The sequence below is a fragment of the Malaclemys terrapin genome, chromosome 9 (assembly GCF_027887155.1).
Source record: "Malaclemys terrapin pileata isolate rMalTer1 chromosome 9, rMalTer1.hap1, whole genome shotgun sequence".
Lineage (NCBI taxonomy): Eukaryota > Metazoa > Chordata > Testudines > Emydidae > Malaclemys > Malaclemys terrapin.
The window spans coordinates 64031617-64047459 of NC_071513.1; the positions used below are offsets into that span (position 1 = coordinate 64031617).

The 15843-nt window shown below is 38.7% G+C and overlaps 1 protein-coding gene across 6 annotated transcripts in view; it reads right to left on the reverse strand.

The window, feature by feature from the left end:
- The window catches only part of PIK3CB (phosphatidylinositol-4,5-bisphosphate 3-kinase catalytic subunit beta), a 210790-nt gene that overhangs the window by 85107 nt on the left and 109840 nt on the right, over nt 1-15843 (reverse strand). For all 6 annotated transcript variants that reach the window (XM_054040185.1, XM_054040186.1, XM_054040187.1 and 3 more), the window contains 2 exons: nt 7206-7431; nt 913-1136 (listed from right to left, as the gene is read on the reverse strand). In XM_054040185.1, the coding sequence (XP_053896160.1) occupies nt 913-1136; nt 7206-7431 (450 nt within the window). The remainder of the gene's footprint in view (nt 1-912; nt 1137-7205; nt 7432-15843) is intronic.

The following is a 15843-nucleotide window of genomic DNA, read 5'->3' on the forward strand; positions in this document are numbered from 1 at the left end:
ATCTTCTGGTAGGTGCTTGGACACTCATAGCATCTCACCGGAAAAGGAAAAATATTCCAACAGTAGAGGTATGGTTCAGAAAAATATGGGAGGTTGTGGTTATGGAAAAGTTAACTACCAATTACGTACCCAGCAAAATAGAGGACAAATAGATACTTAGATAATGGGGTACCTTGTATTCATTACTCAAAGTACATTCACCTCCAAAAAATTAGCACATCTGCCCAGTTTTTTTTTTTTTTTTTTTAATATTAATATTTGATAGACATACCTGGTCTGTTAAATGTATAATCAGAGATTTTATTCAATTTTATAAAATTAGTAGAAATGACAATATATGTGAGGAATTATGCTCATTCTGTAAAAAGGTAACACCCCGTTAAATAGGCAGATTATTCCTGTATGTTTCTTTAAATGGTAACTCACTGTTATAATGATTATTGTTTTGTTTCTGATATTTAAATGGCAAGATTTGTAAACCTGTTAAAATGTATTAATTAAATAAAAATAGTTTATAAAAAAAGCAAAAGGGAGAACAGTGGGAAGCATGAGATAAGACCTCTTTGTGCTGGACCCCTAAAAGTAACTCTTCATGCTTGTGAAAGCAATAATCCAAAGAGAATTAAAATAAAACTGGCTTGAAACTAGTGCTTTTTCCCCTTCTGGACAGGAAGTGCAATTTTCTGGGTTATTAGCTGGACTACACTTAAGTTCCAACATTAACTATTTTTTAAATAAAGTTTTTTGGTTGTGCATGAGAACTATTGTTTACAAGACAAATAAAGGGAGCAGATTGTTCGTCTCACATCAAAGCAAACATGAAGTATAGTTCACATATGAACTGTGATCCCAAATCAAAAAGTACATGTATGTAAAAAGACTTCTATTCTGGCATCTAGTAAGTAACTCTACCTGGCACTTATCAAAATGAATGGCCACTACAAGATTTCCGCCATAGAGTTTATCTTGAAAGTTTTCTGGGACTGAGGGTTCTTGTTCTGGTGGATAACTGTGCTTTAGCCAATCAACCCAAGACAGGCCCACAAGTGACAGGAGTTTCTCTTCACTGATTCGCCGCATTTTACTACGGAATTCTTTCACTTCAGGATCTTGTAAGGCATCAAACTCATGGAGGCCTAAAAAGATTCAATCAAACAAGGAATATTTAGATGCATAAATATTGTATAGCTATTCCCAACCACACCCCCTCAAAACCTTTGTTAACAGTGTTAAGATTGCTTATGTGTTTTTAAATCAACATAATCACTAAAAAGAAAATCACCAGTTAAGGCTAAATGAATATTCCATTAGCCTCAGTTCACATATTTTCCCACCTAAACATTTTTTACTTCCAAGATGACACAGAAAATTCTAATCTCTCCAGGACAGTTTTTGTACCAGACCTGGAATTCAATCAGTAATACAGAGAACTTTAGTCCTGCTCTAAAAGAAAATCACAATACAATGTTAACCATGGAGTCACTACCACAACTTATGTAAGATATTACAAGATACTTGATATTTTGCATACAGCATTTTTCTATAGAATTTGTATGCCCTAGAACAAAAAGTCATGCATAAAATTGGGGAGAAAACACACCCCATTTCTAAAATAAAGGAGTTAAAACACTACATTTGTGTTCCTCTTCACCTCATAACATTTTTACTTGATTATGAAAAGACTTATTAAAACTATACCAAGTCACAGCTTGAAAAGTTTTAATGACACCTATTAGCCAGACCCCAATTTGTTCTAGGGGCAACATCCTGGCAAGAAACGCTGCTCTCCAGCCCAGCTACCAAAAAGGGGAGAGTTCCTCAGTTTCTTGCCAGAGTATGGTCCCTGGATCTTAATTGTGGACTCTACCATTTTTAATAAGATTTAGAGAAATAATTTTAAAGAGACATTCTGAACAAAAAATTCTAGAAGATAGAAGAGTTTGGCCTTTTTTACCTCAGAAATCTATAGAAAATAAATAATCCAAACTGAGATTCCTCCCCTTGAAGCCAAATACAAGCAATGGTACTTCTTAAACATACAGCAGAGAATTTGGTTGTTTGGCAAATCTCCTAGACTAAGATTTTTTGTTCAGATCCATATATGACATTAGGAAAAACTTCCTAACGGTCAGGGTGGTTAAGCACTGAAATAAATTGCCTAGGGAGGTTGTGGAATCTCCATCATTGGAGATTAAGAGCAGGTTAGAGAAACTCCTATCAGGAATGGTCTAGATCAGGGTGGGCAAACTTTTTGGCCCGAGGGCCACATCTGGGTGGGGAAATTGCATGCAGGGCCATGAATGTAGGGCTAGGGTACGGGAGGGAGTGCAGGCTGTGGGAGGGGGTACAGTGTGCAGGAAGGGGCTCAGGGCAAGGGGTTGGGGCAGAGGAGGGGTGCGGGATGTACGAGAGGGCTCAGGGGAGGGGGTTGGGGTGCAGGAGGCGTGCAGCAGGGGGTTGGAGTGCAGGAGGGGTGCTCAGGTCAGGGAGTTGGGCTGCGGGGTGCTGGAGGGGTTCGGACTCCGGCCCAGCGCTGCTTATCTGGAGCGGCTCCGGGATGGCCTGCCTGCCTGGCCTGGCCCTGCGCCACTCTCGGAAGCAGCCGGCACCACGTCCCCGTGGCCCTCCCCCGAAGTCCCCTTGGCCGCAGTTCCCCATTCCTGGCCAATGGGAGCTGCATTGGGTGGTACCCACAGGTAAGGGCAGCACGCAGAGCCCTCTGCCCCCCCCAGGGGCAGCAGGGACATGGTGCCGGCCACTTCCGGGAGTGGTGAGAGGCCCGTGGCACCACAGAGCTGGCAATCCCGCGGGTCGGAGTTTGCCCACCCCGGTCTAGATAATACTTAGTCCTGCCATGAGTGCAGGGGATTGGACTAGATGACCTCTCGAGGTCCCTTCCAATCCTATGATTCTATGCTTATTTTGCTTAGTAAGTAAGTTTTAACTTCACTTTATTCCTGTTCATCCTGCAGAACCAGAAGAGCTGCTGAAGAGTGAACTAACTATTCTGGGTTGAGCGTTCCATACAATTTTGAATTCAGTTTTGAGAGCAGAAATGTTAATGCAGTCTGGGGTAAGGACTCAGTTCAACAGCAAGAACAAAAGCCTCTCCATGTCACTGCTAAATAAGAGAGCACCCCTACTCCCTGACCCCAAAAGATCGCAAGATTAAACCACTTTACTTCCCTGCTCCCTCCTATCCTGCAAGGCAGCAGACGGTAGGTAAAGCAGTGTGGCCAGACATAGCTTGAAGACATCAAGGAGAAAGGGTTTGCAAGCCACCAGTTCTCCCTCCCACAAATAATTAGGTAAAGGTAGAAGAAGAGGATGGAAAGATGGTCTGGGTGGCTTACAAGAACTAATGGTGTAGCAAACAGACAAGTTTACTCTAGCATTTCTCTTGGTGATTTTTGAATTAGTACAAATCTGATACTCCGGTCAAAACCAAAAGATTAAAAATTTGCACAAACCAAATTCACTGGTGTAGCTTTGCTAAACCTATGTAAACCAAAAGCAGAAAGATCTCAGCTCTACTTCTTCAATACCTAATGAAGCAAGGGCATATACAAACATCACATTTCTCTCACACTTAGAAAAATATTCTCCAAATTGTGTTAAAGCACCTTTTGAGAACCCGGCAAAGTTCATATTGGAATGAATCATTTTTCCAAAGCACAAAATAGGAGCCCAAGGCTAGCTCTGTCCATAAATGTCTTGCAGAGTCATAAAAACTGGAATAATCAAATAATCTTTCAGAATACTATTTTTGGAGTGTTTAAACAGGCTATGTCAGTAATGGCTCCATTGTCAGTTTGAACAAACAAGCAGACAGTTTGCTGCTGAAACCTAAACAAAACTTGTAGTCTGTATAAAAGGACTAACAATTCTCCATTGTTTTGCTATGCAATGTATGACCTCACTAGTCCCTATTTATCTTCATTTGTATCTGAAAGTGAATAATTTGACGATATATTTAAAGATGAAAATTCTGTACTAAAAAGGCCAAAAGCAATTCACTCATAGAGCAGTGTTAAGCCTCTACAAAATAGCTTAACACCTTTTCATTGTATGTTGAAAGATGTCTAAGTGCAACTATTAAGAAACCATGAATCATACCAAGCTAGCTGAATCAAAAAGCCACCAACTACGCAAAACAAGAATAGGTTTCTACTAGGGCTGTCGATTAATCGCAGTTAACTCACGCAATTAACTGACAAAAATAAATGGCGATTAATCACGCTGTTAAACAGTAGAATACTAACTGAAATTTATTAAAATATTTTTGGATGTTTTTCTACATTTTCAAATAATGGATTTCTATGAAAAACAATAGCAAGTATACAGTGCTCACTTTATATTATTTTTATTACAAATATTTGCACTGTAAAAAATGATAAAAAATAGTATTTTTCAATTCAACTCATGCAAGTACTGTAGTGCAATTTCTTTATCATGAAAGTGTAACTTACAAATGTAGATTTTTTTTTGTTACATAACTGCACTCAAACAATGTAAAACTTTAGAGCCTACAAGTACACTCAGTCCTACTTGTTCAGCCAATCGCTAAGACAAACAAGTTGGTTTACATTTACGGGAGATACTGCTGCCTGCATCTTATTTACAATGTCACCTGAAAGTGAGAATAGGCATTTGTTGCATGGCACATTGTAGCTGGCATTGCAAGGTATTTACGTGCCAGATATGCTAAACATTCATATGCCCCTTCATGCTTCGGCCACCATTCCAGAGGATATGCTTCCATGCTGATGATGCTCATTAAAAAAATACATAATGCATTAATTAAAATTTGTGATTGAACTCCTTTAGAGAGAATTGTATGTCTCCTGTTCTGTTTTACCCACATTCTGCCATATATTTCATATTATAGCAGTCTTGGATGATGACACAGCACATGTTCGTTTTAAGAACACTTTTACAGCGGATTTGACAAAACGCAAAGAAGGTATCAATGTGATATTTCTAAAAATAGCTACAGCACTCGACGCAAGGTTTAAGAATCTGAAGTGTTGTCCAAAATCTGAGAGGGACAAGGTATGGAGTACGCTTTCAGAAGTCTTAAAAGAGCAACACTCAGATGCAGAAACTACAGAACCTGAACCACCAAAAAACTGAATCAACTTTCTGCTGGTGGCATCTGACTCAGATGATGAAAAATGAACATATGTTGGTCCACTCTGCCTTGGATCGTTATTGAGCAGAACCCATCATCAGCAAGGACGCATGCTCTCTGGTAGAGCCATCCCTTGGGTGGGGCGAATTGGGGCGACTGCTCTGGGCCCTGCACTTTGGGGGGCCCCGCGGGCTGGTGTGATTGGCCGGCGCAGTCGGTCCCGGAAGAGATGAATCCATCATTTCTGCCCCAGGCTCCGCATGCCGCTAGGGATGGCCCTGTATGTCTGGAATGGTGGTTGAAGCATGAAGGGACATGTGAATCTTTAGTGCATCTGGCATGTAAATATCTTGCGACACCAGCTACAACAGTGCCATTCAAACATCTGTTCTCACTTTCAGGTGACATTGTAGACAAGAAGCGGGCAGCATTATCTCCTGTACATTGTAACCAAACTTGTTTGTCTGAGCGATTGGCTGAAGTAGGACTGACTGGACTTGTTGGTTCTAAAGTTTTACATTGTTTTATTTTTGAATGCAGGGTTTTTTTGGTACGTAATTCTACATTTGTAAATTCAACTTTCATGACAAAGAGATTGCACTACAGTACTTGTATTAGGTAAACTGAAAAATACGGTTTCTTTTGTTTTTTTACAGTGCAAATATTTGTAATAAAAATAAATATAATGTGAACACTGCACACTTTGTATTCTGTGTTTTAATTGAAGTCAACATATTTGAAAATGTAGAAATTATCCAAAAATATTTAAATAAATAGTATTCTATTATTAATCGCAATTAATTTTTTTAATTGCTTGACAGCCCTAATTGCTACCTTCTTACACACATTAGGATCCTTATCCTAACACCCTTCACCATAGAATACTTTTTTCTGATCACTAAAAACAACTAAGCAGGCCTTTAAAAATCAACTCAGGTGTTAGGAATCTCTTTGGACGTAGACCCTTGATCTTCTGTTTCAGACAGATGTTAATGTGATACAGAAGTTCTGTACTGTGAGTTTCAAGGGGCCTCCTTCTCTGGCAAGATGTATCACAAGGAAAATAAAAAATAACCCCCTCTCCACACACACACACACACACACTTATGTGATGGGGGAGCAGGAAAATATTTGTCTGTACTTCTTTGGAAATATCTCATGGGATTTTCACTTATAGGTCTCATGCTCCCTGTGTGAAACTGGCAGAATTCCCCCAGCCCAAAGCTTTTTGGCCCTCTGAGGCAGTAATAGTTCAAAATGAGTCCTGTTTTACGAATCCCTGACTAGCAAAGGCCACTACCCTTATAAACTTCGAGCCATATGCTTTTTGATTGTGATTAGGCAGGAGCTACAACTATTATCACTATCATATCAGCTCTTCCATCTCTGTTCTTTTTGGTTCTCTGCAGGAAACTTCTTGCCTGATTATGGTCAATCAGGGACTGGCTAAGGCTGAAGTAGCCACAGTTGGAGGAGCACTAACAGTGCAAGCAGGGAGATCTGTGCTGAGTGCTTTTTCTGTCTCAGAAGTCAAACTTCTTTGAGCTAGGGAGTTCTGCTAAATCTCATGATGGGAGCTGGAGGCCAAAGACTGAGAACCCATTAAAGATCATATCTTCAGAAAATTGATCTAAGTGGCTGTAAATGTCATGCCACTGTCATCATTAATCAGAAGTGATTTTGATTTTTATTATTTTTGTTAAATTATATTTCAAACTAGCAGTAAGGCACTTTATCCACTTCATGTCTCTTGCACTTTTCAGATGGTTCCAGCCACTTGAACTTCATTCTTGTGCATTGTGACTTCACCAGATATGTATCGTTTGTTTTTGTTAATTCTATTTATTCTGGTTACAAAAATGACCTCACTACAATTTTTGAAACTTCTGGTGTTAGTGTTATAATGGTGTTTAAAAAAATTCTAAAGTTACATTTTCTATCTGCTTTAGAATGGGTAGTTCTAGAAGATAAGGGCTGTGGCAGAGATATCATGGTCTCTGTGAAACTAACTTACACAAAATAAATTCTCCCTCCCTTTTCCAAATAAAACAAAAGAGAAAAAATTCAAAATTACCTTTTCCTATAAGGACACCTATTTTGGAATCCAGTTTTTCCCCTGGGTCACAGTTCCTTGTCACTAGTTTGAGGACAGGAAGAAAGGGTCTAACATCACACAGCCTTCGCGTTTCATCCTCTAGTTCCTCACGTACAGCCGTCTGGTTCACACATGAGAACATGTAAGAGTCAATCTCCATAAGGAGATGAAATAGAGGGTAGCTGTGTGCCTGCTTCCATAGTAGCTGCAAATAAGAAATAGACAAATATTAAGGTACCAAAAGCAATGTTGAGGGTTAAGCGTAAAATTTATCTTCTGAATGCTGATATTCTTCACAATGTTAGGGCTTTATCCTAATGGCACGGTCTCATTGATTTCAGAATCAGACCATTGTGAGACATTCAGATACTACATTGATGGGGCCATATCAATACCAGGGAGACAGAGAGAGAGAGAGAGAAGGTAAATTGAGCACTAGAATGTGCTCCTGAATTATAATACACCTCTACCCCGATATAACGCGACCCGATATAGCAGCACTCCGGGGGGGGCGGGACTGCACACTCCGGCAGATGAAAGCAAGTTCAATATAACGCAGTTTCACCTATAACGCAGTACGATTATTATTATTTGGCTCCCAAGGACAGCGTTATATCGGGGTAGAGGTATACTGGAAAATCAACATACAGTGAACTGTTTGCCAGCTTATTAAATTTTTATAGCTACATACCAGTGTATTTGTTAGGCCTTGTCTTTACTGCTAAATAAAGGTATATTTTTATCTCAGGGTAACTAAGGCATGTGAGCTACCTCCAGATAAAATCAAAGAGAAGGCACAGTAGTTTTATGTGAGGCAAACTAGGAGAGGTCAGCCCCCATGGGGATGTATAATGCTGACTTCTCCTAGTTTACCTGGTGGTAAAACTAACATACCTTATCTTCATTGCATTTTTACCTAGAGAAACCGGAATTAAAATTCACTTTTTTTTTTTTAAAGTAGTGAAGACGAGGATTTAAAATAGTAACAGAGCACAGACAGATCCTAGAACCAGAGCTCCTTTGTGCTAGTCAGCAAACTGTCACTCTCCTCCATCCATTCTGGTGCCTCCTCCTCCCCCCCGCATCACAACCATCTCCTTTCCCAAAAATTTTTGCGGATAATTTTTTCTCCTATTCTCATTCACAGTGAAAAATCTAAAAGATAGTAGGGGGAAGGGACAGAGTGTGAGCAAAGGGGAGACATGTTGAGAATTTCAAAAAATAAGACTGATAAATAATGTTATCCATTGTTTCCATTTAATATTAATTCTTTCCACAGTTCTAAAAAAAATCACAGCTATGTACATAAAGTGGTTGGGATAAACAACTGATACTATACAGGTCTCATGCTTTTTTCAGTAATTCCAATAAGCTGTGGGTTTTATTTTATCACTATGCTGAGTTAAAAAAAAAAATCCTTACCCTTTGGCAAACATTTCTCATCAACAATTTCTTCCCATAAAAATTCAGACTAAGTCTTTTGACTAAATTTCATGCCATCTATTACATTTAAATTACCAGTATATCAAACCAAAAAATGAACTTTCGGTATTTTCATCTTATGTTTGAGATACCGTAGTGTTATAGGGATAGGGTAGCTACCCTTTAAATAGTTTGTGACCCATTCAATGTTTTAGAAGCCACCAGAAACCATATCAGCAGTATGTATGTAGCTAGGCCTTGCACGTTTGTGTATATTTAGTAAACATGATTATCTATGATACAACTGTACCCATATTTCTTCATTTTTTGTTTTTACATAATAAAGAGACAGCTACACTAAACGCCAGAGCCTCACTGTACTAGGTACAAACATATAAATTATATCCCTGCCCAAAGGAGTTTACAATCGAAGTTTCATCTAACACAATACAGTAGAACCTGAGTTACGAACACCAGAGTTATGAACTGAACAGTCACTCAAACCCCTCATTTAGAACCATAAGTATGCAATCAGGCAGCAGCAGAGACTCTCCCCCTCCCCCCCCAAAAAAAAAAAAAAATAAAAAGGCAAACAGTACAGTACTGTGTTAAACGTAAACTACTGAAAAAAATAAAGAGAAAGAATTTTTTGTTTGCATGGTTGTGATGGACTCCATATGCTTTATAAAAAATATGTTTATAAGTGTGAATATAATGTAACTGGAATATGCTTTATGCAAAAGGTCTCTTGTAAGGTATCACAGCAAAGCTTATAATCTACTGAGTGTGTTCATCCTATTTGTATGCATGTATCCATTCTTGTATCTGTAACTAGAAATATGAAGTATAACTCTGAAGTCCTATTGTAATTATGCAAAGTGTGGGCCCTTAATGGTGGCTTGGAATCTTGCCATTGACTAACTAGGACAATTGGTTGTAAATGGCTCTGTTTACTTCCAAGCCTTCCTGTGAGTCAGTCCAGGAAGAATGGAGGCTTGGGGTCTTACAGGACATGTGTCCATGTCACCTGGTACTGGAATCCATCTTAAACCTAGTGCTTTTCCATTTCGAAAGAGAGGTGGGAACCCAGAGAGACAAAAGATCCCGACCTTGTCCCAAAGATATCAAAGGGGGTGGAACAGAACAGAAGGGTCCTCAGTCATGTGAAATCCCCTGCTTTTCACTTAAGATGCCTGCTGGAACTAACAAGGTCTGTACCAGGGGAAAGGATTGGGTCCAGACTAGGAAGGAGTCTAATCTGTGAAAGAAGCTTTTTGGAACATCTCTAAGGGTGAGATTTACCTGTATTCAGTTTCTTAATGTATTTGGCTTAGACTTGTGTGTTTTGTTTTATTTTGCATGGTAATTTACTTTGTTCTGCCTGTTATTACTTGACACCACTTAAATCCTACTTTTTATACTTAATAAAATCACTTTTGATTATTAATTAACCCAGAGTAAGTGATTAATACCTGGGGGAGCAAACAGCTGTGCATCTCTCTCGATCAGTGTTATAGAGGGCAGACAATTTAGGAGTTTACCCTGTACAAGCTTTATACAGAGTAAAACGGATTTATTTGGGGTTTGGATCCCATTGGGAACTGGGTGTTGGGTGCTGGAGACGGGAGTACCTGCTGAATGGTTTTCTGTTAAAGCCTGCAGCTTTGGGGGCGTGGTTCAGACCTGGGTCTGTGTTGCAGCAGACTAGCATGTCTGGCTCAACAAGACAGGGTTCTGGAGTCCCAAGCTGACAGGGAAAATGGGCTCAGAGGTAGTTTCAGCACATCAGGTGACAGTCCCAACAGGTTCTCTGTGACCGAACCTGTCACAATGGTAACGTTTCAAAGCTGTATTAAGTCAATGTTCAGCTGTAAACTTTTGAAAGAACAACCAGAACTTTTTGTTCAGAATTACGAACATTTCAGAGTTATGAACAACCTCCATTCCTGAGGTGTTCGTAACTCTGAGGTTCTACTGTAGATTGATATGACAAACTGATGGGGAGCACAAGACTATTGAATATTAGACTAACAATGAGACTATCAGAATCAATAGGATAAGCAGTGGTCACAGGATGCCAGCTGCCTAACCACGATTACGTTTGTAGGCACCATGACACAAGTGGGTTTCAAAGAAAAATGTAGAGAAGGACAATAAAATAGCCTTTTACAGGTAACCCACTATTCATAAAGGTCAGCATGGAAGATAAGCCCAATTCTAATCTTCCATTGTTTTTTTTCTCCAGATGAATACCTCTGGAGTTACTGCTAATTTACACAAGTGCACATAACTTCAGAATCAGGCCCCCGACATTGAGTTTCACTGCACCTATTCATTTCAACATGGAAAATTAGTTAATATTTCACTGACATTTTTTAATTTAGATTTTTTTTAAAGCTACTTTCATTTTTACACTTTCCTAAATTGCATCGATATAAGCATCATAACAGGAAAGCTGAAATCATTGACAGAAAAGGAGTTCTGTCTCTTCAGCTACTGTTCAAGACTTGTGTATAAAGTTTTATATCCTAGCTTTCCTAAAGCTTTTTTGGAACAAGAACTAAAGAACCAATAGTGTGATCTCAAAGGTATTTTAAATCTTCGGCTAAACAAAGAACCCTTCAATGTGCTTCTGTTGAGTAGAGCCAGTTTTTCCATAGATTTTTAAGGCCAGAAGGGAGCATTAAATCATTTAGTCTAACCACCTGTATATTACAGGCCTTTAAAATTTCACCCAATATCACCTCTGTATTGAGCCTTAATAACTTGCATTTGGCTAAAGCATATCTTTCAGAAAGGCATCGAGTCTTGAGAAGAAAACATCAAGAGATACAGAATCCCAATAATTCCCTTGGTAGTTTGTTCAAATGCACAAGTAACCTCACTGTTAAAAATCTGTGTCTTATTTCTATTTTTTTGTTGTCTGGCTTCGGCTTCCAGCCATTGGTTCTTGTGATGCTTTTCTCCACTAAACTAAACTAAAGAACAATTTTGTTATCTGCATTTTCTCGCCGTGAAAGTATTTATACTTTCACATCTCAAACTATTTTGATTAGTTAACCAGACTGAGCTCTAAGTATCTCACTGGCATTTTCTCCAGTCCTCAAATCATTTTTGGCTGTTTACTCCATCTTTTCCAGTTTTTCAACATCCTTTTAAAAATAGGAAGCAAATATGGTATTCTAGAATAGGCCTCACCAGTGCCATATAAAGAGGTAAAACGAACTCACTGTTTCTGTTTATACATTCAAATGATCTCATTCTTTTCAGAGTCAGTGTTTTCCAAGGAACAGTTCCCCTATTCTACAGATATGGCCTGCATTCCTTTTTCCTAAATGTACAATTTTGCATTTGGCTGTATTAAAATGCATTTTATTTGGATAAGCCCAGGTTGCCAAGCAACCCAGATCACTCTGTACGATTGCCCTGGCCCCATCATTATTTATCACTTCACCAATCTGTGTGTCAGTATTTCATCCACAGTATCTACTTCTAGATCATTGATAAAACTGTTTAATAGCACTGGGCCTCATACAGATCCCCATGACACCTCCCTCAGAACACCCCCATTCGATGATGACCCCCACACGGATGACTACTTTTTGAGATCTGTCACTTAGCCACTTAACCCATTTAACATATGCTCTATTGATATATTATTTATGCAAATTTTTAATCAAAATGTTGTGAGGTACCAAGTCAAACACTTTACAAAAATGTCTAAATATATTACATCTACACAATCATATTTTGTAAACCCAACGTGTAATCTCAAAGAACAAAATAAGATGTTTGAAGAGAACTGTTTTCTGTAAAACCATGTTGACATTATATTCCTATCCTTTAATTCTTTATCAGCTTAATGACATACGGATTTTTCCATTATTTCACTCAGAAATAATGTCAGGCTAATCAGTTCATTGTTACCTGGGTCATCCCACCTGCCCTTTTTGAATACTGGCCCGTTGACACTCTTCCTATCTTCTAGGGTTTCCACCATACATTTATTTGACTGCAATGTAAAATTTATTCCCCTTTTCGTTTAAGTATTCAATTATTAGTGAAGATGTCATTTACTCTAAAATACAAGAGAACAACTGCATATGAAATTATTTTAATAGGTACAGAATGTCTTATTTTATGAAGACAAAAACATTAAGCCACCACCATGTCAATACACTTCTCATAATCAGCTCACTGGAAACTAAAATATCTCATACTGCAGACCCTTAAACGTACTACACTGACAGTTCTTTGAACAGAGGATTTCCCTCTCAAAAGCAAGGTACCTGCACTGCAGATGTCCCTATATCACCTTCTCTATGTGCTGCAGCCATTATCTGGAAGGACCACCTCCACAGATTAAAAAAATAGTTCAGTCTTCATGGTTATTCAATTATTGGCCTCTAATATGCTGACGAATGCCAACAAGGATGCTGACTGTGCTGTGGTCACCTGTTCACTAAGGAATGGTTTGAGAAAACCACCCTGTTTCACATAGTCACAACCATCCAATGGTAGTTTAGGAGCCCATAGATCACTACTGACATATACTCTATTTAAACCATTGAATTAGAAGTGAAAAGGCTTCATTATTTCATTAGCATTCCTCTGACCCACCTAGCCTATTTAGACAATAGGCATGAGGTTTTTTCCTCCTTTTTAGGGGGACTTGGGTTCCTTTACATCTCTGCCAAAGTCTTGAAAATCTTCCCCTTTTATCCTGACCTTTTAATTCCCCACTTTGCCTACAGATCTGGTCATCTCTCTGGTTAAAGTCTCCCTCTGAAGCAAATTAAAAATCCTACTTTACTTAGCAGGTGATTTTTTATACAGCAATATAAGGATCTCCAGTGGAAGCTGAACATACCATTTCTATGACTCTACCAGCCTGAGGGAAAATAAAAGGATAGGGTTACCATTCGTCCGGATTTACCCAGACATGTCCTCCTTTTTGTGCTAAAAATAGCGTCCGGGGGGGATTTGTAAATCACTCAAAATGTCCGGGATTTCCCCCCTCCCCCGGCAGAGCAGAGCGAGCGGCTGGGAGGGCTGCAGGAAAGTCACGGGCTGGACTCCGGAGCAGCTGTAGAGGAGCTCTGAAGTTTGCAACTGGGATTCCCTTGACTTTTGAGACCTGTAAATATCAACACTAATCTCAGCTAGTTTGCTTCTGTAGTAAAGGAGGTTTCTAGCCCTCTCATTGTGGACAGCCTTCACAATATAAATAAAGCATTCAGGTAGAAAGTATGTGTGTGTGTGTGTGTGTGTGTGTGTGTGTGTGTGTGTGTGTGTGTGTGTGTATATATACACACACACACACACACACACACACACACACCTTTTTTAAAATTTAATTTAAATTTATATATTTATTTTTAGGTTATTTTTAACAGGTGATACATGCACCTCTAACCCCCTGAAATGGCGCCTGAGACCAATTAAGGCCAGAGGTAGGAGAGAAGTGTTGCTTCAAATCATTTTGCTGGTCATTCTCTGGGTCCCTGCTCCAGCTTTGGAGAAATGCACTTTAAATCAAGATCAATTGAGCTGTCTCACTAGACGACCAAGTTAGTCCATGCATCTAATTTGAATAAAATAGGGCTATTGTTTATTTACAGTAAAGAAAGCTGGGTTTGAAAGACATCCAATTCTGTGTTGCTAGAAACAAAAAGTATGTTTCTCAAGTCTTCAACTGTTATGCTCTGCAATGTTTGCTTATATTCCACTAACACTTTTTGAGACTGGAATTAAGAATCTCCACTGAAGTTTCCATTGTAAAACACTTGCATGATTCTTTTGGCTATAGGGAAATTGCTCTTGACCTTCCAATACTGAATTTCCATCTTTATGTTTATCAGCCCTAGAGGCTGAGTTCTTCATATGGAAAACAGCACCAAAATGATTTAACTTTTTATAATTTAAGAAAAGCCACAAAAATGTTACTTTCAGTGCATTTTATGAAACACTTCAAGTTGATATGGAACAAAACATGAGTGCTCTTGGCACATACAATGCCACAGCTGTTTAATCAGTATAAATTTGTAAATGTTCTTCATATTTGTCAAGTATGGACAGACAAAAATAAATCCAATTACAAAAAGACTTTAAAGTGTATATTTTTTGCACATCAAATATTAACAACAGGCCTCTTTCAGGTGGCTTCATAATTACTTATTACTAAGACTTTATCCTCTCTCAAAATTGAATAAAAAAAGAGGTGTTTAATACAATTAATGTTTTATTCAAAGGGCCAGATAGGAGAGGGAAACTTAACAAAATGAAGCCTTAAATGAATATATTTGAATTTGATGACTGCAAGTCTCATTGGATGTAAATTAAATAGCCGGGGCTTGATTTATGAAGGAGGAATCTTGAGTTGTGTGCTTAAAATATGATGGGAAAGGAGAGCACAGAATTAGCAGCCGAAAGGGTTAATGGGAGGTGTGGGGGTGGGAGGGAGAGATAGTATATTAAAACTAAAAGAAATTTAAGAAAATTTCATTATAAATTTAGAAACGAACAAAAATATCCATTTGTGATTTTACTGATATATATGAAAATTAAACAGGGCTTGAGTGAAAACAAAACTTCAATACATATCCAGTTTCCAACTGTCAGATGAACTACTTCAGAATTTTCTTCATTTTCTTAAAAGTTCTCCTGGCAAAACAATTCCCACATAATTTCAAAACTCAGACTATTTTAGGGTCACTGATCCCTGGATTCACAAATCTGAAGTTGTGTGTCTTTTTTCATGTATTACAGTTAAAAACCACTATCTTCTTGCATAATTTTATTATCTACAATCTGTCTTGCACATTATCCAGAGATGGACAGCAGACTGGGATTCCATAGATTTGATTCAATTCCCAATAATGCCACAGACTGTCTGGGCGAGTCACAATCTCTATGGCCCCAATTCTTGACTGTCCTGTATTTTGTGTAGTCATGTACATCAGTGCAATGTGGGTGTATGATGCCTCCATTCTGATCTGTACATGTGTAAATGACTACACAAGGTGCAGGGCAACAGAGAACTAATGGCTCTATGGCTCAATTACCCATTCTCTAAAAGGGAAGGGACCATCATGATCATCTAGTCTGACCTCCTCATTGTAGGTCACAGAACCTTACTCACCCACTCTTAATAGACCCCTTTTTAGACTGCGACTGCACACTGAGTGGATGTTTT